General features: G+C 45.9%; 2 protein-coding genes across 2 annotated transcripts; one reads left to right on the top strand and one right to left on the bottom strand.

Moving 5' to 3' along the window:
• Positions 1 to 5843: 5843 nt before the first annotated feature.
• On the bottom strand, positions 5844 to 6619 carry LOC123439241 (pectinesterase inhibitor 10-like). Its single transcript, XM_045115979.1, has one exon. The coding sequence runs from the start codon at positions 6617 to 6619 to the stop codon at positions 6155 to 6157; it is 465 nt and encodes a 154-aa protein (XP_044971914.1). The 3' UTR covers positions 5844 to 6154.
• Positions 6620 to 6731: 112 nt separating this feature from the next.
• Positions 6732 to 7924, top strand: LOC123439240. The gene is made up of 2 exons (XM_045115978.1): positions 6732 to 7173; positions 7250 to 7924. Exons 1-2 carry the CDS (start codon positions 6738 to 6740, stop codon positions 7591 to 7593), a joined length of 780 nt encoding a protein of 259 aa, XP_044971913.1. The 5' UTR covers positions 6732 to 6737; the 3' UTR covers positions 7594 to 7924.
• The last annotated feature ends 16316 nt before the right edge of the window (positions 7925 to 24240 follow it).

The following is a 24240-nucleotide window of genomic DNA, read 5'->3' as shown; positions in this document are numbered from 1 at the left end:
AGACGAAGATTTATCATGTTGGTATCTTTTTCATTTAAGATCAACTTAATCACATTTTACGCCCCTGACACTCTTCGGCCTCCTGGAGGCCGACGGCCCCTCTTGGCCAACCCCAGGCTGACATGTGGCTCTTCCCGACACCCGCAGGCCGACAGGCCCCCATCGGCCACCCAGAGGCCTACAGGTCCCCCGTCGCCTGTCGGCCACCCACAGGCCGACCGGGTGGTACTTTTGACATTTTTAGAAACGTTACCATTCATTTCGAATTTATTATAAATTTGGTGCTAGTTTTGAAAAAAAAGCAATCACATTCCTATAAGGTGTGCCAAAAACAAAATCAGTGCTCCAAAATGCCTTTTAAAAGTCGCATTTTTAGAGCAACTAGATTTTTTTTTTGCCATGCCATCTCGGAATGTGATTCCATGGAGTTTTTTTTGCAAGCACTTAAAACTTTTGTAAATGTTTGTTACAAAAAAAATCATATTTTTCTAATTTGTTTTGATTTTAGTGTTCACTCGAACTCATTTGAGCTTGGGTTGAGAAACTTTGCATCCCGATGGCGCATGCAATGGCTTTACCTCTCTTCCCACCTTCTTGTAGAATGCAAGGGCCTTTGTGAGGTCATGCTCGTAGAGCACGGCGTTGATTTCCCCCTCCCGCCGACGGCACTGCAACTTCTCTTCCTCCTCCCGCGCATTGCGCGCGAGAATGGCAACCTCGATGGCGTCCGCCTTCGTCGGGGGGAGGAAGTCCTCCGGCCCGATGACGCCACCACCGCGCCGCTAAAGCTTCCTACTCCCTTTTTACCGCACCGAGTGGGGGGAGCTCATTCGGCTCCCTTTTCATTGGGGTGAGCGACGAGCGGGAGCTCGACGCCCCAAAGGAGCTGCCTGTGCCAGAGAAGAGCCGCCCGCGCACGGTTGTATTCCTCCGTCTCGTGATGGAGGAGCGACGGCGGCGGCTGAAGCACGTGATTCTTGTACTGCAGGGCGGAGTGCTTCTGAGCCGCGTCGGCTTTGACGCAACACCTCCGATCAGGGTCGTCGTCGCCGCGCCAACCGGAGCTCCACATCTCGCGGATCGGTGAGCTAGGCTGCGGATTTTGGCCACCGACGGTGAGAAATGGAGGTAAGAAATGGGGAATCGCGACGACAGAGGGATAGGGTTTCAACCCGTATCGACCTCGCGGACCCGGATATACATCGCGTGGCGGGCGCGGGGGGGGGGGGGGGGGGAGGGTTGCATTTCTGGGCCATTGTAAATTTTTATTGGCCGGCCCGAGTATACGAGTTCTGGTCTGACCAAGAAATTGGGCCAAACCGGTATACTCGTCGGAATTTTATGGGCGCGAGCTTTTATGGGGTCTATTACAATTGCTTTTAGAGCTCACATCTGAAAATTGACATCTGAGCACCCACATTGTGTTTGTTTTTTTGAAGTGTAACAAAAATAGATTTTACGGCTTGATTTTTTTTAAATTTTTGTGTCCAATCAGGTATAGCAAATTAACAATGCAGTATAAGGGGCCAAAATTTTAGCAATACACGTGCCTGCATGTGAAGGATAAAAAAGACAAAATATATGCAAATTAGGAGTTTTTATTTGTTGTTTTGGGGCGAAAATTCATTTTTGTACGCAGCACGTAATACACCGAATTATTGAATGAAATTTCACAAGTACTTAGACCACATGCCTACATATTCATATAGTAATATCTTTCTTTTTTCAGAGATTTTCTAAGCACCTTTCTTGCGGTGGAGTTGGCTATGGCCTAGGACTCGTGCTCGAGGGGACCATACTGGGCCCAAGGCGGGTCATGGACGCCGTCTCTGGTAGGCGAGCTTGGGCTTGGTCTGGATGATGTTCGTGGGCGCAGAGGTTTTCCTCCTTGTGAGCAGAGTGGGCAGTGGTGGGGGCATGGACGATTTTAGGAGGGACGAGGGAGGCGAAATCCTCCTAACAAATTGATTCTTTTACTATAATTATGGTTGTTGCAGTAAAAAAAATCTTACTTCATATGAACTTTGCCTACTTCATGAACACACTTGCCCCCTATGCATAAATGCTGGCTCCATCCCTTGATGGGGGTCGTGACATGGCTATATACACTGATGGATGGATCGGCGTCGATGAACACAAAGATGGCGTCCTGTGAGCTCTCTTGTGCCAAGGCCACCAAGCTATATGTCTAGGGCTTGCTCGACCACGGCCCTTGGCAGTCACTGGATCATGTCCTCCTCTGGTTGACCATGATAGGTTGGGCACAAATGAGTGGGCGTTTTCTACCGTGGAGGTGCTGACCCAGACTTGGTGGCTGATGCCTGGCTAGGAGTGGATGGAGGTGTCTCTGCTCTTCTTACCATGGTTGGTGCGCTGTGAAGTGGGCGATTGACGTTGTTTCAAGCTTTGGACAACGAGGCAGCGACCCCGGCCGGATGGTGGTTCGCATGGTTCATACACTATGGTCGATCTGGCATGCTCGGCGGAAGGCACTACATGAACAGATTTTCCACGGCTCAATTGCTACATATAATTTTGTGATGAGTTGCATCGGAGAACTTAGCGAATGCAAGCCGAAGAGCCATCATACATTATCTACAGAGCCCCCTAGGTGTCCAATGCTTTTGTTCAAATATTTATTCTTAATTATCGAGCTAACCCTTCGATGCGGTAAAGGCCTGCAGTTGGACAACCGGTTCTTGGTACAAGTCGCGTATCGGTCAAGACGTACTTCGGACACATTTCCATATCATCATGTCACAAGAGATTATAACAGTTATTATCTTCCGGAGCACAATTTAGTATTGCGATAATCACAAGCACAAACATAATGTTGTAAGTGTAAGAACTCATAGACATGCCAGTTTTTAGTACTAGTGTTTACTCCTCTAATGTTAACTATCTGGTTTAAAAACTGGAATCAAGTCATATAGCAAGAACTTGTGAGAGCCTTTGTCGTAGTCCATATCCTCTCGTGGTTCAATAACCCACGGCCACTCCTTCGGGAAAAGGTCGGCAGGGAACCTTTCTGCCATCCGAACCCGATCTTAAAGCGGCATCAACGAGGTTCTATAGCTTGACCAAGTTGATCACGTCGCCATTCTTCGTGGCATGCTCCACCGTCACCTAATCGTTCGTAAACACAATATTAGTACCGCCGTACTCGAAGGACCCCGGGCTACTCGTAAATGATTGGCGCCGTGGTGGAGTGGTAGAGGTCCATGAGAACCTGCAGATTTTCGGTTTTCCCCATGCATGGTGCGCATGATCTTTACTTGTCTCCTCATGGAGAGATCACATTGTCTTACTATTTAGGGCACTCTGAATGCTTGTCTCCCAGGACAATTTCATAGGAAAAAAGTTGAGGTGTCATAGTAACTAAAGTGGATATAGAGGGGAGCTGCAAGTTAGTGGAGATGCAACTCTTAGCTCATTCCCGTATGCATAGTAATTAAGGCTCTGATCTGCTGTGGCTTCTCTCCCTGCGTTTCTCTGCATCCTTTCTCCTTCAAATTAGACCACAGTGTTGAGATGCAAACATGATCACTGAACTTACTAAATGCAACACATTTAGATACATGACCTAAGAGGTAATACATTGGAATGGTACACCACCTAAGGTATCGCGTTAAGATGCAACGTATTGGGAGCGCACTTAGGCGCGCATAACCAATAGCCATTACCACCGTGCATGCACGACTCCAATGCAAATCTCAAAGTGTCAGATCAAGACTCGATTGGGGCTACTACACGGTCAAGGTGTCGTTTTTCTAGCTTTAATGCGGGTTGGTGGAGGTGATGGCATGTGACCCCGCGTCGTCCCTAGGTCGGCTCGGGGAATCCATACCAGTGTTTTAAATTGCCGGCTATTATCAGCTATAGCTGCCGCTATTGCTGTTTCTGCAGTGTTCAGCTATTTTGCTTTCCTTTACAATCTTACCGCTATAGCCTCAAATAACCCAGCTATAGCCCCAAATAGCTCAACGAAAAAGCCAGGAGCTAAATCCAATAGCCGGCAATTTAAAACCTTGATCCATACCTGCTTCGCCATCGTCCCCCTTCAGCATGGCTCCCCCTCCCGCTGCTCGTGGCTGCCTCAGCACGACGGCCTCTCGAGGTGTCAGATTTGGCCGCGGTGGGCTCGGCCCGATCTGGCCCGACGGCTCCGGTCGGCGATGAGGTGGGTGGTCCTACGTGGTGATGACACCGTTGCCGTGTATGAGGTTCTTGGGCTAGTGGATTCACAGGCTGGGGGCGCGGGGGTTCCCCGTCTTCGTTTAGCAGCATGAGGGTGTGGAGGTACGGTTGCATCGGGCGATAGCCAATGGCTCAGCGGCTGCGGATGTCGTTCTCCTCCTAGGGGCCGTCATGGAGCTCTCCGGCCTCTTTCGCCCTTGGGCCAGTTTTTTGGGTGAAAACCTAGGTCCTGCGGTGCAGGGCCGGACAATGGTGTCGATCCACGTCGCTTTCCCTCTTGAGGACGTTATCTTGAAATCGTCATTTCTTGCATGCTTTCCCGGGGCTAGACTTGCACGGCATCACATCAAGTGGTCGATGATGCAAGAGGTACTGGATGGAGGGGGTCCAGAGGTGGAGCGGTGTTACTTCCTCCGCATTGACGACATCGCATCTCGGCGGCGTGGCGCTCTGGAGTTTCGGCGTCCGTTGCATGTAGACGGATTAGCGCAGGAGGATATCGCTGTCTCGCGTCGTGGTGATGTCGACGGTAGATCTGACAAGGTCGATGCGTCAGTAACTGCCCTGAAGATTGATCGGCGGAAGACGGTGGCAGCCGCCTATGAGAGTGTGCCGAACCGGTGTGTGACCCAGACTCGACAATGTGGCTTGGTTAGGCCCTCCGGTATTAGATGTTAGGCTTTGCTGCGAGTTCTATTTGGTATTCGACTCGGACTATCATCACCTCTTCATCAAATGGATAGGAGTAGCGACATATGTTGCCAAAATGATGACTTCAGACTTACTGATGTATTACTTTATAAGATTTTTGTGAATAATAAATAAATTGACTGCATGTATCGCTCACATGCCGAGGCCGGGGTCTTCCTCCTTTTCTAAATAAATGTGGGTTGGTAGAGAAACCAAAGCTAAGCAACCAGGAGCATGCCAAATGATGAATTTACTCCGACCTCCATGAGGTTGAATTCTACCATGAGCGTTACAGAAAAAGAAGAGTTGCAATGTGATAATGGACAACTTTATCTATGAGAACCGTAAAAGAGGAATTTTAGGGGCATGAGTACGTAAAACATTTCGGTCATATGTGTATATGCGGGGAACATTCTAGTTATGGTTCTATCGAATAGGGAGATCTTCGTTTTCCGATAAACTTGCACACTTTATATATATATATATATATATATATATATATATATATATATATATATAATCATTGAGCAAACAAAAAAACATTTTTTTTTACAAAATTTCAATCCATTCATTTTCAATCATGATAAAACAAAAAAACACCAGAGCTAATAAAAATTACAACCTGCATGTTTGTGGACAACCTAATGACAACTACAAGCAGAAACTGAAAGTGTGCCTCCGTTATCCTCCCCTCCCCCCCCCCTCCTTCTTCAGCCGGGTAAATCTTGTTGTAGTAATTGTCAAAAAGTTGTCGTGCTACCGGAGCAACAACCATCGCCGACGAAGAAAATCATAGATCGAAAGGAATCAAATATGCAAGCACCCAAATAAAGATAAACAAAAACACGATCTAAAAAGATCTATTGAAAACCAGCACCGATCGAATCCAAACATATCAAGCATTACTTGATAGCAACAAGCATATGCTACCAAGAATTCCAAATGAGGCGATCGAGTGATGACAGATGAAGAGTTGAACTTGCATACAAATCCAATCATAGTGTACGTCTCCTCTCTTTTTTAGATCAACCAAGCAAATTAAGTCTTGATATATCTCCCCTAATAATAAAGCGCCGATCGCTTCTGTCATACGTCGTCGGTAGTTTTGCACAAAACCCCCTCCATTTCTGGGTATTCAACCCGCAGTCCCTATATGGATCTGGAAAAAAACGTTTCCTCTCTCACTCGGTCTCCCTCTTCCCTGCTGCGAGGCTGCCGCCATGGGAGCCCGAGCTCAAAGCTCCGCCGTCGGCCACCTCGCGCCCGTCTATTGCCAGATCCGAACTGGAGCCGCTCGGATCTGTTGACCCCAACCCGGATCCACCTCGCCCCGGCCTTCTCCGGCCTCGCCTCGCGAGGGTCTGCGCTCGGGAGTCGTGTGCGGTGAGGGAGAGGAGAGGGACGTCGCGCGCGAGTCCGCGTCGTGGGCAGCTCCTGCTCCTGGTGGCGCCGTCGCGGGCTCACGGTGCCCGCCCTGCGCTGCCGTGAGCCGGATCTTTGGCGGCAGCTGGTGTTGCGACGTGCTCACGGGAGGCGGCGGGGTCGGTGATGGAGTTGGAGCCGACGCGGGCGGCATGTCGGCGTCGTTGGGGTCGCGGAGGAGGGGGAGGCTGAGGGACGGCTCCTGCTCCGGCGGCTTCGGCCCGCGGCGGAGCAGGCGGCGGAGCGGCTTGGTCTCCGTCGAGGAAGAGGAGGAAGACGACGCCGACGCCGACGCCTGCTGCTTCCGCATCCGCAGCAGGTCCCTCCACCTCCTGGCCGGAGCCTCTTAGCTTCGCTACGAGCTGTGCATGCCAACACCACTTCGTACCCACTAGCCGTAGCAGAAGTGCAGAACAGCGAGCAGCGCCATGAGCAACATGTTCGGCGCTGGCGGCCATGGAGGTGGCGGAGGGGAGCAGCATGGGGGAGCCGACGGCACGGTGCTGTGCTACTTCCACCCGAGGGAGCTGCTGGTCGGCGTGTGCGCGCACTGCCTCCGGGAGCGCCTGCTGCTCCTACTCGCCACCAAAAGCAACAACGTTAACGGCCGCGCGCGCCCGCCGGCGGACGGCGCCAGCTACCTGTCGGCGCGGCCCTACTGCCGGGCGCTCCGGCGCAGGACGGGCAGCATCTCCAGCTCGCTCCCCAAGGTGTTCGCGCTCGGCTCCTTCCTCCAGCGCCTCGACTCCTCCCGCCACCACCATCACCACCACCACCCCGACGAGGTCGTCCACGACCACGACCTCGCCGGCGAGGACAAGGACACCGACGCCGACGACGCCACCTCCGTCGCCAGCCTCGACGGTACGGACGCAATGATTGATCCGAGGCTGTCTTTCTTTCTTTCCATGCTCTCGCTCACGGGTCGGCTGGTCTGCAGATTCCTTCATCTCGATCAAGTTCGAGGACAACGGCAAGGCGACGTGGGTGGACAGCCAGAACGGGGCCGGAGCAAAGCCGGTGCGCGAGGCGGCGGCGGCCACGACGAAGACGACGGCGTTGGTGGTGGAGCACGCGGGGCGGCGGGGTGGCGTTACGCGGTGGCGGAAGCAGGTGGTGGGGCGGCTGCAGCTGGCGCGGTGGAAGCGGGCGTCGGGCAAGCAGTTGTCGTCCTCGGCGGCGGCGTACCAGCGGTCGAAGGCGCGTGGCGGCGGCGGCGGCCGGGGCTGGATCCGGAGCCTGACGCGGCGGCGCACCGCGCACGGCGAGAGGGCGTGGTCGTGAGCGGGCCACGGGCACCTACACCTACACACGTCCACACGTGATCGGTGAACCTGAGCATGTACGTACGCACGCACGTGGTGCTCCTGTTTGCTTGTGACTTTGTGCATACGGCCAGCCACCCACAGATCCATCCATAGCCATATCCATATCCAATTATTCATTTCAGATATACTCCTATATACAGTAGCAGATTAGCAGTGATAATCAACTATAGATATATACGCAGCAAAAAAAGGAAAGAATCGCATTCGGCAGATGTCGTTTCTTTCTTGCATGAGAGGTGTTTGTTTCTTCCCAAGATCATGCTCATGAGTTTACACAGAGATTTTTTTTTTCTTTCTGGATTGTTGTCTGCTTTTCATCCTGTGAAGGTATTTCTCTAAACTCTGAAGTCTGGATTGCCTGTTTAGTGGGAGTGTCAATTTTCAGCAAAGGTAATTTTGATTTGCGCCCACAAATGCCGTTTTAGCACTTGGTCTGTTTGTGTTTTATTTGTTGTGATGTATTGTCCTGTATTGAACCCGCGGTCCTTTTATGAGTTAAAAAACGTTTCGTTTTTATGTGAACCCCCTCGCAATCATCCTCGCCTCCTCACCACCAGCACCGGGCTCTCCGCCACCGCCAGCCTCCCCGCCGTCGCCCCTCGTCGATGCGCCCTCCTGGCCGCCCGGCCGCGGTCGAGGCGGAGGTGGAGCCGGTGGTGGTGGTGTGGTGGTTGCGGCGGATCCATGGCGCCTGCTCTGTTTCTCGAGCCCCCGCTCTGTTTGCGACGGCAGCGCTCCTGCCGTGTGTATCTTTATCTTTACCTCTATAGGGTCATGTTTTCCTTTGCTATTGTGTTTACTGCCGTATTGGTGTCACAAGCAAATGGGTGAACTGCCATCATTGTTGTTTCTGTTGTAACTCATCCCACAGAAATTAAAACTTTGAAAGAAACTCCTTCCGTCCAAAAATAGATGTCTTACATTTAACATTTATTAAAATTAATGCCGCATAATGATAAAACAAGTAGATTTTGCATTTTTTTTTTAGCCCGGAGCAACGCACGGGCATTTGTACTAGTATAGTTATAAACTACGTACCACTTCCAGTAATTCACATAACATGCTTACTTTTTACACATACACACACACAAAAAAAAAGGTGTTAACTAATAAGTTCCAAAACAAAATTATACCCCAGGAATTGCATGCAACATGAAAGATATAGGGATGTGTCCAAGCCCATAGGCCCACGTGTCAAGATGGAGAAACGAGGATGACTGCCCCATCCTCAAGCTGCAAGTCCGCCGGCGTCTCCTCGCCAAGAAGAGGTCTGCCGTTGAACTCAAAAACAGCCCCAGCAATTCCCGCCGTCGTGCGGTAGAAAGACATCAAGCCCATGAGCTGATCGGTCCTCCGCACGGTGCAGGCGAAGCTGCGCAACACCCCGTCGCGCTCCTTGAGCACGGGGGTGACGAGCGCGTGCGCCTTGGCGGCCGGGACGAAGTCGACGACGTCGCCGTCCTTCATGCCCAAGTCCACCGGCTTCTGATGCAGGGGGAACACGATCTGCGTGCCGCGGTACTCGAAGACCCCCGAGCCGCGCTCGACGGCGGGCGCCATGGTGGAGTAGTAGAAGTCGACGAGGACCTGCAGGTTCTCGGTTCTCCTCATGGTGCGCGTGAGCCTGCGCCCCGCCTCGTCCTTGACGACGAGGGTGACACATTGCCGGTACTCGGGCATCGGTTCGGAGAACCTGCGCTTCTCCCACGGAATCGACATTGCTCGGCCTGCCGGCGGTGGTCGTCCTCGATCGTCGGTCGATCTCCGCTACCGCTAGCTAGGAGCCACGGCGGTCCCTGGTTTCGGGATTTGAGCAGTCGGGGAGTCGAGGGTAGGGTTGTGCGTGCAGCGCCGGGCGTATGCTAGCTTACATAGAAAGCAGTTCGTCCCGTTATTTTCTTGGACTCCGGCCGGTTCGAATTCGATTGAAATCGGCTGACCGGTCCCAGCTTCCGCTGGTCGTATGCGCAAGCATGCATAGTGCCTTCCAATTGCTCTCGATCGTATTTAACACAAGATACTATTCATCGTCTCAGTGCAGGTCGTATTTAAAAGTATTTCATCCTCAAAATTAATACGCATACACATACCATCCTTATTTATTTGCATATTTTTCAGTTTTTTTTAAACCAGAAAGTTTGAAATTTGATTTTAAAAAAAATTTCGAGCTCCATGGAGCTCGGCCTCCAAACGTCCAGTCTCATTATGGTCTCTATCTATACTTACTTATACTAATTATGCACTTCCTACAAATTCTCATGTTAATTAGAAATTAGGAACCGTTAATCTTGTGGGGCTGAGTTATTACGGTCTAGATTAATTGATAAAAGTTCCACATTAATAAAAAATTCCCTATGATTTAGGTTATTCTTGTGCCAAAAAAAAAAAGAATCAACCAACTAAAACCGCACCTAAATCTGACCCAATCTCTCAGGCATCCCTATTTTTTACTCGCTCAATCTCGCGTCCAAGACATGACCCAAACTCTCACGTCTCACATATCCTTTTATTTCCTGGCTCAACCTTTGTACTCCCTCTGTCTTAAAATTATTGTCTTAACTTTGTTTAAAAATGGATGTATTTAAATACTAAAACTTGACTAGATACATTTATATTTAAACAAATCTAAGACAAGAATTTTGGGACGGAGGAAGTATATACTATGTCTCTCCCTTCTATTTTTTTTCCATGGCACACTCCTCCCAAAATCGCACGTATCTCCATAAAATAAAATATCTCATGTATCTCACGTGTGTCTCTCTAGCCATTGATTTGATTGGCCCAAGTATTACATCTTAGAATTATATAAAACTCTGGATAACACAACAAGAATGTACTTGCTATGTAGGTCTTAGAAAAACTGAGAGCGCATACAAGATTTGTGAACGTACAAAAAACATCCGCGTCCATGTATTTTTCCCAAAAAAATCTGCATGAATGTACAGATTGAAAACGAAAAGAAACTAACTGTAAGTGTCTCTTTTATTTTAAACTGACATGCCTTGCTTATCTCCTAAAAACGCACAAGGTGATCATTCAAGTCTCATCGCAGCTGATCACCATCCCATTGTCCACAGAAACCATGTCTTCTTCTCCATGATCTTTCTGTGTCGTGCAGATTGTCTGGTACGCCAATGGCGGCCACCCATGTTTTCTTCGACTCCAACCGGAAAATCAAAGGTGCATTACATATATCCACTGGTTCGCTGCCGTTCCCTGCATCTACTCTACTTCCTTTTGTGTACTTCATTCTCTTCTTGCAATATTTGCATGGGCTACCGGATGTGATGTTGTGTGTAAGAACAAGACTGATATGATTTTGCTTTGCTACATGGGATTTGAACATGGGAGTTATAGCCAAGTATAAACCACATAAAATAGATCTAGATATGATTGTTGCTTTCTTATATTTATGTGAGTCGGATATTTCTAAACCTTATCACTAACATTATATTATGTTGTTAAGTAGGTCGTCATGTATGTTGTGGTTAGCTATTTTGATTATCATGGACCACACAGGTTTATTAGGTTTGCAAGATACATTCTTTTGTTCATCATATATAGCAAGAATGATATGTGTGCCTTAGTTTTTCTTTTATGTGCCTTTATTTTGTCAATACTCCATTACTAAGGAATGTGAGATCATCGTCTTTACGATTTTGTCTCCTTAGGTTTTGCGAGGTATTAGTGAGGTTCTGGACGGAAGGTTGTAGAACCTCAGTAATACCTCACAACAATAGTTTGCAACAATCTATATATTTTGCTAATAGTTTGCTACTTGGGTATAAGAGCACACCCATTACGAGAATTTCGTTTTCCAGTTTTGCAAGGTATTGATGATGTTACAATGCATTGAACCAGAGTACGATGTCAGATCGACCATTCATTGGTGTTTAAAGTGCTATGGTTTGTTTGGCAAATTTATGTCATTTTGTTTTCAGGCCGATGAAATAGCTGGACTGAAAAACCAGTTTGCATGTACGGCTATTCTTAGCGCAACATACATCTTCCTCAATAAAAGTTATTATTCTAACTATAATTTATGTATTCTTACAATATTTTGTTGGACACCTCAGCTCTGTTAGTAACATTTTACTTCAAGTCATATTAACTGTTGCGCTAATCATTAAATTAATGTTTGTATAGAATTAAATTAATGGATCGATAATATTTTCCATGTAATAAAAAATAAGGTTGTTTTAACATCTTTTGGCTGAGTTATTTGCGCATAAATGGCCAAAATAACTAAATTTGTGATACTGAAATTTTTCACCATATCTGTTTGAATAACCTTTGCTAAACTATGTAATGATGTTCTGCGCCGGTACACAGAACCGTATACGTCATGTATTTTACTTTGATGTATTTTTAGTTAGTTGGTCTCAACATTTTTTGCAGTTATTATACTCTTTCCAAACTAGATTGTACAAGTTGATAACGAGATAGTATCTCTAAAAAGTAAGATTTAGTGTGCGTGTAACTTTGAGGTTCAAGTCTAAGAATATTTTTAAAACACCTTCTTATTATAGATATGACTCGCGGCCACTAGTGGAAAACGGGCCTTTGGCCTGGACCCTTTAGTCCCGGCCTGTCTCTGGTCCGGGACTAAAGGCCCGACCACGTCGCCCCAATTCTCAATGCCTCCCTCGAGGCTTTAGTCCCGGCCCGTAAGGAGCCTTTAGTCCCGGTTCGTGTCCCAAACCGGGACTAAAGGGCTACGTGGTGGGCAGTGGTGGTGGCAACCGTTCGTATCCCCCTTTAGTCCCGGTTGGTGGCTCAATCCGGGACTAAAGGACTAATACGTGGCCTGCCGTAGTGGTGGCGACGGTTGGTATCCCCCTTTAGTCCCGGTTGGTGGCTCAATCCGGGACTAAAGGCCCAAACGGTTTGCATCCCGCGTCGTTTCGGGCGATGAAAAGCACGAACCGAAGCGTACAGTCGCCATTTCTCTGTTCTTCTTCTCTCTCGCGTCACCCTCTCTGTTCTTCTCCTCTCTTCTTCCCTTCTCTTCTTCCACCATGCCAACTAGCTTCCGTAAGGTGCTCGCACATGGCACGACGATGCTCGATGTCATGTACACGAACCTGAGCAACGAGGTGCCGTTTTTTCTTCAACAGTTGAAGGAAAAATGGTTTGACCACGCAGCGGATCATGAGAAGTCCTTGGGGCTTGATCTGGAGTACACGGCCGATCAACACGGTGTTGCCGTCATCCAACTATGCTTCGCACGCCATGTCTTGATCTTCCAATGGGCGAGGTAAGTTTTGAGGCTTTCTTTGATCCAAGGTAATGACATTGTAAGTTTATTTGTTTCAATCATAGTTGGTTCCCTTCAAATAGTTGTAGTGAAACAATTTTGATTAGTTGAAGGGGAGCACAATCTAATTGGAATAGTGTTCCATAATCTGAAAATCGTATTAGAATCAACTAGTGTTTAATATGTTTCATTGGAATCATAGTTGGTTCCCTTCAAATAGTTGTAGTGAAACAATTTTGATTAGTTGAAGGGGAGCACAATCTCATTGGAATAGTGTTTCATAATCTGAAAAATCGTATTAGAATCAACTAGTGTTTAATATGTTCCATTGGAATCATAGTTGGTTCGCTTCAAATAGTTGTAGTGAAACAATTTTGATTAGTTGAAGGAAACACAATCTGATTGGAATAGTGTTCCATAATCTGAAAAATCTGATTGGTTCAATATGTTCCATTGAAATCATAGTTGTAGTGATACAATTTTATGCGGTGTTCTTTGATCCAAGGTTATGAAAAATGAATACAGCTAGTGATCTCTCTAGGTTCCATTGAATAGCAATATGATATGTCATAGTCATGAAAATTGCATATAGCTAGTGATCTCTCTAGGTTCCATTGGATAGCTATAGTGATCTCTCTAGGTTCCATTGCATATGTTCTATTTGAATCCTAAAGATAAGTTTCTCTTTAGTTGTAGTGAAACATGTTTCCTTATTGCGGCAGTATGTAACATTTGTTCCATTTTAATTTGTTTCTGTTGCAGGAGTGACAAGCATTGTCCAGAACTCATGGAGTTCCTTTGCAGCGGCATCACTTTTGCTTCCGTTGACATAAGGAACGACAAGCTGAAGATGAGGCACAACTTCGGTATTGAGATACCAGCTGGTTGCCTCGTTGATCTCCAAACGATATTCAGGCTTCGACATGACAGGACTTCCATGGATCATATGGCAGTTGCCTTGATCGACGAGTCATATGGTGATATGAAGACCAGTTTCCCAAAGTCTCAGCACAGACTTTGGGAGAAGGGCCCACTTGATGATATCAACATTGAGTATGCAGCAAAAGATGCATACGTTTCATACGAGTTGTACCGCAGGATTCGAGTCGTCAATTATGGCCAGCGTCACTTCGAGGAACGTGGACATTCTGATTTAGATGATTCAGACGAGTAATGTTCTTAACGTCGAACACTTGTATATATATCTATGGTAGCTATTATTATGTACTGTTTGGACTAGTATCATGTACTTCTTGGACCAATTTATATATGTCTAGTTTCTATTTGTGCCATTATAGTTTCCAAATTTGAATGGTTTAGCCCTTTCTAACTTCATTTGCTACTTTTGAATGGTTTAGCCCTTTCTAACTTCATGGTATCATTTATTTCGACCACATATATATACAAAAATTCTTCAGTTCAAATAAGTTCAAAAATGAAATCCCTTTTGTAACAGATCTGTTTTTGATTAAAACAATCATTTAAAAATGAAAGACCATTAGTCCCACGTGGCGTGCAGCGGAACCACGTGGCGTGCAGCGGAACCACGTGGCGTGCCGCGGAACCACTTTTGTTGTGGGGGTCGCTTCTCCTTCTTCACCTTGTGCTAGATATTGGTTATGCACTAGGGGAAGTAGGAGTAGCGACCATCATCGACGGTTGAAAAATCAGGTGAGCTAGTGTCCACCATATATGAGAGAAGAAGAATGTCGTCTCTTATTGTGGGGGCCGCTTCTACTTCGAGAGAGATTGTCCATTTTGTGATGTGCCTTTGAATGGTGCATTTTGAACACACAAAAAGTATGGAGTTCAAATAAGTTCAAAAAAATGAAATCCCTTTGTAAGAGATGAGTTCTAGTTCGAAACCCTACTACTTCGAGAGAGATTGTCAGTTTTGTACACGAACTGCATCCAGTTTTTGTCGTAGCCCTCTCAACTTTTTAACACATTCTATGTGGGTGAAATGATGATAGCATGCCAACTTTCAACATTTTCAGAGTTCATTTGTAGTGCTTTTCAATTTCAGGGTCAACTAGCTCAAAAAACAAATGTAAATGCACGAAATATACCAAATGAAGTCAGAAATTGTTGAAATTTTCTGATGTGCCTTTGAATGGTGCATTTTGAACACACAAAAAGTATGGAGTTCAAATAAGTTCAAAAAAATGAAATCCATTTGTAAGAGATGAGTTCTCGTTCAAAACCCTGCTACTTCGAGAGAGATTGTCAGTTTTGTACACGAACTGCATCTAGTTTTTGTCGTAGCCCTCTCAACTTTTTAACACATGCTATGTGGGTGAAATGATGATAGCATGCCAACTTTCAACATTTTCAGAGTTCATTTGTAGTGCTTTTCAATTTCAGGGTCAACTAGCTCAAAAAAAAATAAGTAAATGCACGAAGAATACCAAATGAAGTCAGAGATTGTTGAAATTTTGTGATGTGCCTTTGAATGGTGCATTTTGAACACACAAAAAGTATGGAGTTCAAATAAGTTCAAAAAAATGAAATCCCTTTGTAAGAGATGAGTTCTGGTTCGAAACCGTGCTACTTTGAGAGAGATTGTCAGTTTTGTACACGAACTGCATCCAGTTTTTGTCGTAGCCCTCTCAACTTTTTAACACATGCTATGTGGGTGAAATGATGATAGCATGCCAACTTTCAACATTTTCAGAGTTCATTTGTAGTGCTTTTCAATTTCAGGGTCAACTAGCTCAAAAAAAATAAGTAAATGCACGAAATATACCAAATAAAGTCAGAAATTGTTGAAATTTTGTGATGTGCCTTTGAATGGTGCATTTTGAACACACAAAAAGTATGGAGTTCAAATAAGTTCAAAAAAATGAAATCCATTTGTAAGAGATGAGTTCTCGTTCGAAATCCTGCTACTTCGAGAGAGATTGTCAGTTTTGTACACGAACTGCATCCATTTTTTGTCGTAGCCCTCTCAACTTTTTAACACATGCTATGTGGGTGAAATGATGATAGCATGCCAACTTTCAACATTTTCAGAGTTCATTTGTAGTGCTTTCCAATTTCAGGGTCAACTAGCTCAAAAAAAAGAGTAAATGCACGAAGAATACCAAATGAAGTCAGAAATTGTTCAAATTTTGTGATGTGCCTTTGAATGGTGCATTTTGAACACACAAAAAGTATGGAGTTCAAATAAGTTTAAAAAAATGAAATCCATTTGTAAGAGATGAGTTCTCGTTCGAAACCCTCCTACTTCAAGAGATAATAGTTTGGATAGTCAAAATTATTAATTATGAAAATAAAAAATAGTTTTGCATTATTTATTCAATTTGAAACACTTCTCATTATCATAGTTTTGTCAAATTCTCAAATATGCAAAAAGAATTTTTAATAAACATAGTTTTTAATTGAAAATAACAAAATAGATAATAGTTTGGATAGTCAAAATTAGTAATTATGAAAATAGAAAATAGTTTTGCATTATTTATTCAATTTTAAACACTTTTCATTATCATAGTTTTGTCAAATTCTCAAATATGCAAAAAGAATTTTTAATAAACATAGTTTTTAATTGAAAATAACAAAATAGATAATAGTTTGGATAGTCAAAATTATTAATTATGAAAATAGAAAATATTTTTGCATTATTTATTCAATTTGAAACACTTTTCATGATCATAGTTTTGTCAAATTCTCAAATATGCAAAAATAATTCTCAAATTTCATTATCATAGAAAAAAATTGAAACTATATGAGAAATCATGGACAAAATTCAACCTAAATTCACTTTGAATTCAGATTGAATTTTCTCCACAATTTCGAATATAGTTTCAATTTTCAGTAAGTTTAGGCCCGTAAGCCTGATTTAGAGAGGAGCTCGATGGACAAGCTGCGACGGGGCTTATAAACAAGTGTTAGCCCCCCTCGCTGGGCGAGGTGGGACTAAACTTATCGTGCAGCCGAGGAGGGGCTGTGGTCCCGGGTGGAGCCACGCCCCGGGACTAAAGACACCCTTTAGTCCCGGCTGGAGCCACGCACCGGGACTAAAGACCCCCTGCTTCCCGCCTCTTGGTCTGCCTGAAAAGAGGCCTTTAGTCCCGGGTCGTGGCACCACCCCGGACTAAAGGGGGTCTTTAGTCCTGGCCCGAGCCACGCACCGGGACTATAGATCCACCTATATAAGCGGGACTTCGAAAATTTCCAACCCAATTCGTCCATTTCTCTTCTTCTTCCTCTCGTTCTCCTGCCCGGCGTGGCACATCGACGAACTAACCGACGCTGTCAGGCTGCCCGCCGCCACCTGCCGTCTTCCTCGCCGCCGCGCCGTCCTCCTCGCCGCCGCGCCGTCCTCCTAGCCATCGCGCCGTGCTCCTCGCCGTCGCGCCGTCCTCCGCGCCATCCTCCTCGCCGCGCGCCGTCGACACCTTCGGCCGGTAAGCCCCCCGCCCCCTCCTCCCCAACACTCCAGCCAGTATAGAAGAAAAGAAGAAAAAGGAGAAGAGAAGAAGAAAAAGGAGAAGAAAGGAAGAAAAAGGAGAAGAAAAGAAGAAAAAGGAGAAGAAAAGAAGAAAAATAAAAAGGTTTTTTTGTCATTTAATTCCTATTGTTATTAGGTTTGTGCTAGATTATTAGGGTTAGTAATATTTAGAATTAGGTTAGGGTTACAAGAAAAAGAAATATGAACAAAAATAAGAAAATAAGATTAGGAAAAATGTATAGTGTATAAGGAGAGGAGGAATTTTGCTATAGTGTATATAGTGTATAGTGTATAAGAAAAGAAGAAAAGAAGAGGAGGAGAAGAGAAGAAAAGAAGAGGAGGAGAAGAAAAATGAAAATAAGAAGAGGAGGAATTTTGCTATGGTATAGTGTATATGCTTAAGTGTTAATAGTGTTTCTTAGATTATTGCTTAATTTTGCTATTGTATATGCTTAAGTGTTAATAGTTTAATTTTGCTATTGTATATGCTTAAGTGTTAATAGTTTATTTTTAGCAAGAAAATTATTAGAACTAGTTTATTTTTTAGTTCATTTTACGATGCCTATCCCGCATCCTCGTCGTCGACTCGGCGGAGGACACCTGCTTGATCAGAGGGGCCATGTCTGGGACTGGGCTCCGCCCGGCTCGTATTGGGAGGTGCTACCTTCCGGGGGGCGTAGGTTGGTGAGGAGCCAGCCCATCGTTGACCCGATCCTTGTTTGGTGGCGGTCGCGTGGGCCAGTGAGGGTCCCGAGGCTTCCGGACACCGCGGAGGTGGTACGTCACCGTGTCAGCGAGGAGGATGAGCACATCCGTCGCTACATGGTTGCGTTGGAGGGCAGGTTCGAGCATACCTGGCAGGTTCTTCGGGGATCTCACTGGAGCTATGATCCTGTGATGGTTCCTTCTCTTTGGGTGTCCACCGCCCGCGCCGATACCCATCGGGTGCTACAGTTCTAGATGTATTAGTGATGCTATATGTATGATAGTATTCGAGGAGTATTAGTGATAATATTCGACGATGTACGGACAAAAGTGATGATGTATTAGCTTATAATTGAATGCATGCTAATTTGAATAGTACTTTATTTTACGATTTGGTTTTGCTTATTGAATGCTCAAATTGGAAAAGTACTCCTACTTTGAATACTATGCAGAAATCTAGGAGTCCCGGGTGGAGCCACGACCCGGGACTTAAGTTGTTTTGGAACGGAGTTCCTGATAGAATAATTCTTTTTTGGTACAATGGTTAAGAGAATCCGTTTTTTGCAGAACTATGGATCCACATATCATGAACCTCGAAGAGGAAGAACTTCTCAAAGATATAATCAAAGACGGCCCCGACGTTGAACCAGCTGAATCTCCGTCGTCATATCTAAACCAGGACGTTGGAATAGAGGTCGAGCGACACGAAGATGAAGCCGATGGGGCAGGAGATAGGTCCAATGACGGATAAGGTGATAGCTCCACTGATGGAGAAGCCGGTGAAGAGGAGAAGTCCGGTGAGGTATACATATGAAGTTCGACAATCACTTGTAATATGTGAAAAATATTAGAGATAGCTCTATATTGTATACATATACATTCATTTGACGAATGTTTCTCCCTCTTAGGCCTCCACATCGAGCAAAACTACGAAACGAGGCCCGACTAGAAAGTTGGATGCACGGACGCATTACACAGTTGAGGTGATATTTCCTACGGGCGAACCCAAGCTTCCTAAGAATGCTGCTGACACATTCAAGAAGCAATGCGGAGTTCTCGTTAGGGATCACGTCCCGATCAGCGTTCGGGAGTGGAACAAGCGCAAAGGGGCAGCCGATAGTGACTATGTCGCCGAAAGGTACAAAGATAATCTTTGGAATGATCTCATGTCACATTTCAACCTGCCAGAATGTGAGAATGAAGACGCCGCAGACAAACTGAGGGCCAAAGTCAAGCAGTGGACTCTGAAGAATATGGCCGAACTGTTCCGTAGCGGGAAGAAGAAGCTATGGAAAAACTATCTGAAGACACATAAAGTGCCAGTATTCGAGGGGTATCTAGCCAAGCAGGCGAATCACTGGAAGGCATTTCAAGAGTACAAGGAGTCAGAAGATGCCCAGGCATTATCAGAAAAGAATAAGATAAATGCCGACAAGAAGAAATATCACCACAAGCTGGGGCCAGGGGGCTATGAGACTGCCATCCCAAAGTGGGATAAGAAAGAGCAAGATCTGATAGATAAAGGCATCGTACCTGAACCACTCCGTGATGAGTGGGAATTGAGAGCAAGAAATTGGTTCCTTGCGCATGGTGGGTCGTACGACGAAACAACAGGGGACCTCATCTGCAATGACGAGCTTAGGATACCTAGGGAGAATTGGAAAAGGATAGTGAAAGAAATTAAGGAGGTACAAAGAAAGTTCACTGCAGATAGAGATAAAGATTTGCTCACACTGGTCCTCGGCAATGACGAACATGGAGGACGAACGCGAGGCTTCGGTCCTTCCTACCCGTGGTGGCTTGGGTTTGCCAGAGACCAAGACACTTACAGAAGCCGACAAAGAGCAAAGAAGCGGCAGCAGGATGAGGAGAATGACAAGTTCAACCAGTTGCTTGCCAGGATTAACGAGCAACAGAAGCAGATTGATGAGCTTAGAGGAGTACCGCGCCAGGAAGATCATGCAGTTGATATTACCGGCGCCCCATCTAAGCGGAAAAGCATCGTGGCTAAATCTGAGGCCCCGCCCAACGGTGAATGAAGAATGATAGAGGGCGGTCCCGGCTACCCCGTGGATGGAATCAAGGAGTCAACATGATGTGAACTCCATCAGAAATTCAAGAACATATCCATGAAGGTGGCCGTCGGACAAGCTTTACCTTCTGGCCCTGATGCACGCTGGCATGGCCGTGAGATTCCAGCTGGCTTTGCTAAAGCTGGCATGACGATGAACGAAGAATTACCCTTCTTGCCTTTGCCATTTCTCTTGAAACTAGTGGTCTTATTCACCATCAACACTTGATGCTCTTTACGGAGTTCAGACTCTGCGACTTTCAGCATCGCAAACAACTCACCGGGAGACTTGTTCATCCCTTGCATGTTGTAGTTCAACACAAAGCCTTTATAGCTCGGCGGCAGTGATTGAAGGATTCTGTCAGTGATAGCCTCTTGCGGGAGTTCAATCCCCAGCTCAGCTAGACGGGTTGAGTACCCAGACATTTTGAGCACATGTTCACTGACAGACGAGTTCTCCTCCATCTTGCAAGCATAGAATTTATCGGAGGTCTCATAACTCTCGATCCGGGCGTTCTTATGAAAGATAAACTTCAACTCCTGGAACATCTCAAATGCTCCATGACGCTCAAAGCGACCTTGAAGTCCCGGTTCTAAGCCATACAAGACTGCACATTGAACTACTGAGTAGTCCTCCTTACATGCTAACCAAGCGTTCTTAACATCCTGATCAGCCGTAGCGGGTGGTTCATCTCCTAGCGCAGCATTAAGGACATAATCCTTCGTCCCAGCTTGTAAGATTAGCTTAAGATTACGAGCCCAGTCTACAAAGTTGCTTCCATCTGTCAACTTAGCTTTCTCTAGGAACATATTAAAATTCAGGGTGACTATTGCGTGAGCCATGATCTACAACACAAATATATTCAAAGTGGACTTAGACTATGTTCAAGATAATTAGAGTTTAACTTAATCAAATTATTCGCTAAACTCCCACTCAAAAAGTACATCTCTCTAGTCATTTGAGTGGTTCATGATCCACTTACACTAGCTCAAGTCCGATCATCACGTGAGTTGAGTATAGTTTCAGTGGTGAGCATCCTTATGCTAATCATATCATCTATATGATTCATGATCGACCTTTCGGTCTCATGTGTTCCGAGGCCATGTCTGCACATGCTAGGCTCGTCAAGCTTAACCCGACTGTTCCGCGTGCGCAACTGTTTTGCACCCGTTGTATGTGAATGTTGAGTCTATCACACCCGATCATCACGTGGTGTCTCGAAACGATGAACTGTAGCAACGGTGCACAGTCGGGGAGAACACAATTTCGTCTTGAAATTTTAGTGAGAGATCACCTCATAATGCTATCGTCGTTCTAAGCAAAATAAGATGCATAAAAGGATTAACATCACATGCAATTCATAAGTGACATGATATGGCCATCATCACGTGCTCCTTGATCTCCATCACCAAAGCACCGGCACGATCTTCTTGTCACCGGCGCCACACCATGATCTCCATCAACGTGTCGCCATCGGGGTTGTCGTTCTACTCATGCTATTACTACTAAAGCTACATCCTATCAAAATAGTAAACGCATCTGCAAGCACAAACGTTAGTATAAAGACAACCCTATGGCTCCTGTCGGTCGCCGTACCATCGACGTGCAAGTTGATATTATCTATTACAACATGATCATCTCATACATCCAATATATCACATCACATCGTTGGCCATATCACATCACAAGCATACCCTGCAAAAACAAGTTAGACGTCCTCTAATTTTGTTGTTGCATGTTTTACGTGGTGACCATGGGTATCTAGTAGGATCGCATCTTACTTACGCAAACACCACAACGGAGATATATGAGTTGCTATTTAACCTCATCCAAGGACCTCCTCCGTCAAATCCGATTCAACTAAAGTTGGAGAAACTGACACTTGCCAGTCATCTTTGAGCAACAGGGTTACTCGTAGCGATGAAACCAGTCTCTCGTAAGCGTACGAGTAATGTCGGTCCAAGCCGCTTCAATCCAACAATACCGCGGAATCAAGAAAAAACTAAGGAGGGCAGCAAAACGCACATCACCGCCCACAAAAACTTTTGTGTTCTACTCGAGAAGACATCTACGCATGAACCTAGCTCATGATGCCACTGTTGGGGAACGTCGCATGGCAAACAAAAAATTTCCTACGCGCACGAAGACCTATCATGGTGATGTCCATCTACGAGAGGGGATGAGTGAACTACGTACCCTTGTAGACCGTACAGCAGAAGCGTTAGTGAACGCGGTTGATGTAGTGGAACGTCCTCACGTCCCTCGATACGCCCCGCGAACAGTCCCGCGATCAGTCCCACGATCTAGTGCCGAACGGACGGCACCTTCGCGTTCAGCATACGTACAGCTCGACGATGATCTCGGCCTTCTTGATCCAGCAAGAGAGACAGAGAGGTAGAAGAGTTCTCCGGCAGCGTGACGGCGCTCCGGAGGTTGGTGATGATCTTGTCTCAGCAGGGCTCCGCCTTGCCTTGGGGCTCAAGGAGCCCCAAGGGGGTCGGCCGAGCCAAAGGGGGGAAGGACTCCCCCCCAAACCGAGTCCTACTTGGTTTGGTGGGTGGAGTCCTTCTTTCCTTTCCCACCTCCTCCTTTTTTTTTCTTTTGTCTTTGATTTTTCTTCCAATGTGCATAGGGCCCTTTTGGGCTGTCCCACCAGCCCAGTAAGGGCTGGTGCGCCACCCTCAAGGCCTATGGGCTTCCCCGGGGTGGGCTGCCCCCCCCGGTGAACTCCCGGAACCCATTCGTCATTCCCGGTACATTCCCGGTAACTCCAAAAACCTTCCGGTAATCAAATGAGGTCATCCTATATATCAATCTTCGTTTCCGGACCATTCCGGAAACCCTCGTGACGTCCATGATCTCATCCGTGACTCCGAACAACATTTGGTAACCAACCATATAACTCAAATACGCATAAAACAACGTCGAACCTTAAGTGTGCAGACCCTGCGGGTTCGAGAACTATGTAGACATGACCCGAGAGACTCCTCGGTCAATATCCAATAGCGGGACCTGGATGCCCATATTAGATCCTACATATTCTACGAAGATCTTATCGTTTGAACCTTAGTGCCAAGGATTCATATAATCCCGTATGTCATTCCCTTTGTCCTTCAGTATGTTACTTGCCCGAGATTCGATCGTCAGTATCCGCATACCTATTTCAATCTCGTTTACCGGGAAGTCTCTTTACTCGTTCCGTAATACAAGATCCCGCAACTTACACTAAGTCACATTGCTTGCAAGGCTTGTGTGTGATGTTGTATTACCGAGTGGGCCCCGAGATACCTCTCCGTCACACGGAGTGACAAATCCCAGTCTTGATCCATACTAACTCAACAACACCTTCGGAGATACCTGTAGAGCATCTTTATAGTCACCCAGTTACGTTGCGACGTTTGATACACACAAAGTATTCCTCCGGCGTTAGTGAGTTATATGATCTCATGGTCATAGGAACAAATACTTGACACGCAGAAAACAGTAGCAACAAAACGACACGATCAACATGCTACGTCTATTAGTTTGGGTCTAGTCCATCACGTGATTCTCCTAATGACGTGATCCAGTTATCAAGCAACAACACCTTGTTCATAATCAGAAGACACTGACTATCTTTGATCAACTGGCTAGCCAACTAGAGGCTTGCTAGGGACAATGTTTTGTCTATGTATCCACACATGTAAATGAGTCTTCATTCAATACAATTATAGCATGGATAATAAACAATTATCTTGATACAGGAATTATAATAATAACTATATTTATCATTGCCTCTAGGGCATAATTCCAACAGTCTCCCACTTGCACTAGAGTCAATAATCTAGCCCTCACATCATCATGTGAATTACATTGTAATAAATCTAACACCCATACAGTTTTGGTGTTGATCATGCTTTGCCCGTGGAAGAGGTTTAGTCAGGGGTCTGCTACATTCAGATCCGTGTGCACTTTGCATATATTTACGTCCTCCCCTTCGACGTAGTCGCGGATGAGGTTGAAGCGTCGTTTGATGTGTCTGGACTTCTTGTGAAACCGTGGTTCCTTTGCTAAGGCAATGGCACCCGTGTTGTCACAGAACAAGGTTATTGGATTCAGTGCACTTGGCACCACTCCAAG

This window comes from Hordeum vulgare, chromosome 3H (genome assembly GCF_904849725.1).
Source record: "Hordeum vulgare subsp. vulgare chromosome 3H, MorexV3_pseudomolecules_assembly, whole genome shotgun sequence".
Classification (NCBI taxonomy): Eukaryota; Viridiplantae; Streptophyta; class Magnoliopsida; order Poales; family Poaceae; genus Hordeum; species Hordeum vulgare.
Note: the sequence above shows the minus strand (reverse complement) of the source record. Positions and strands in the feature narration are given on the sequence as shown.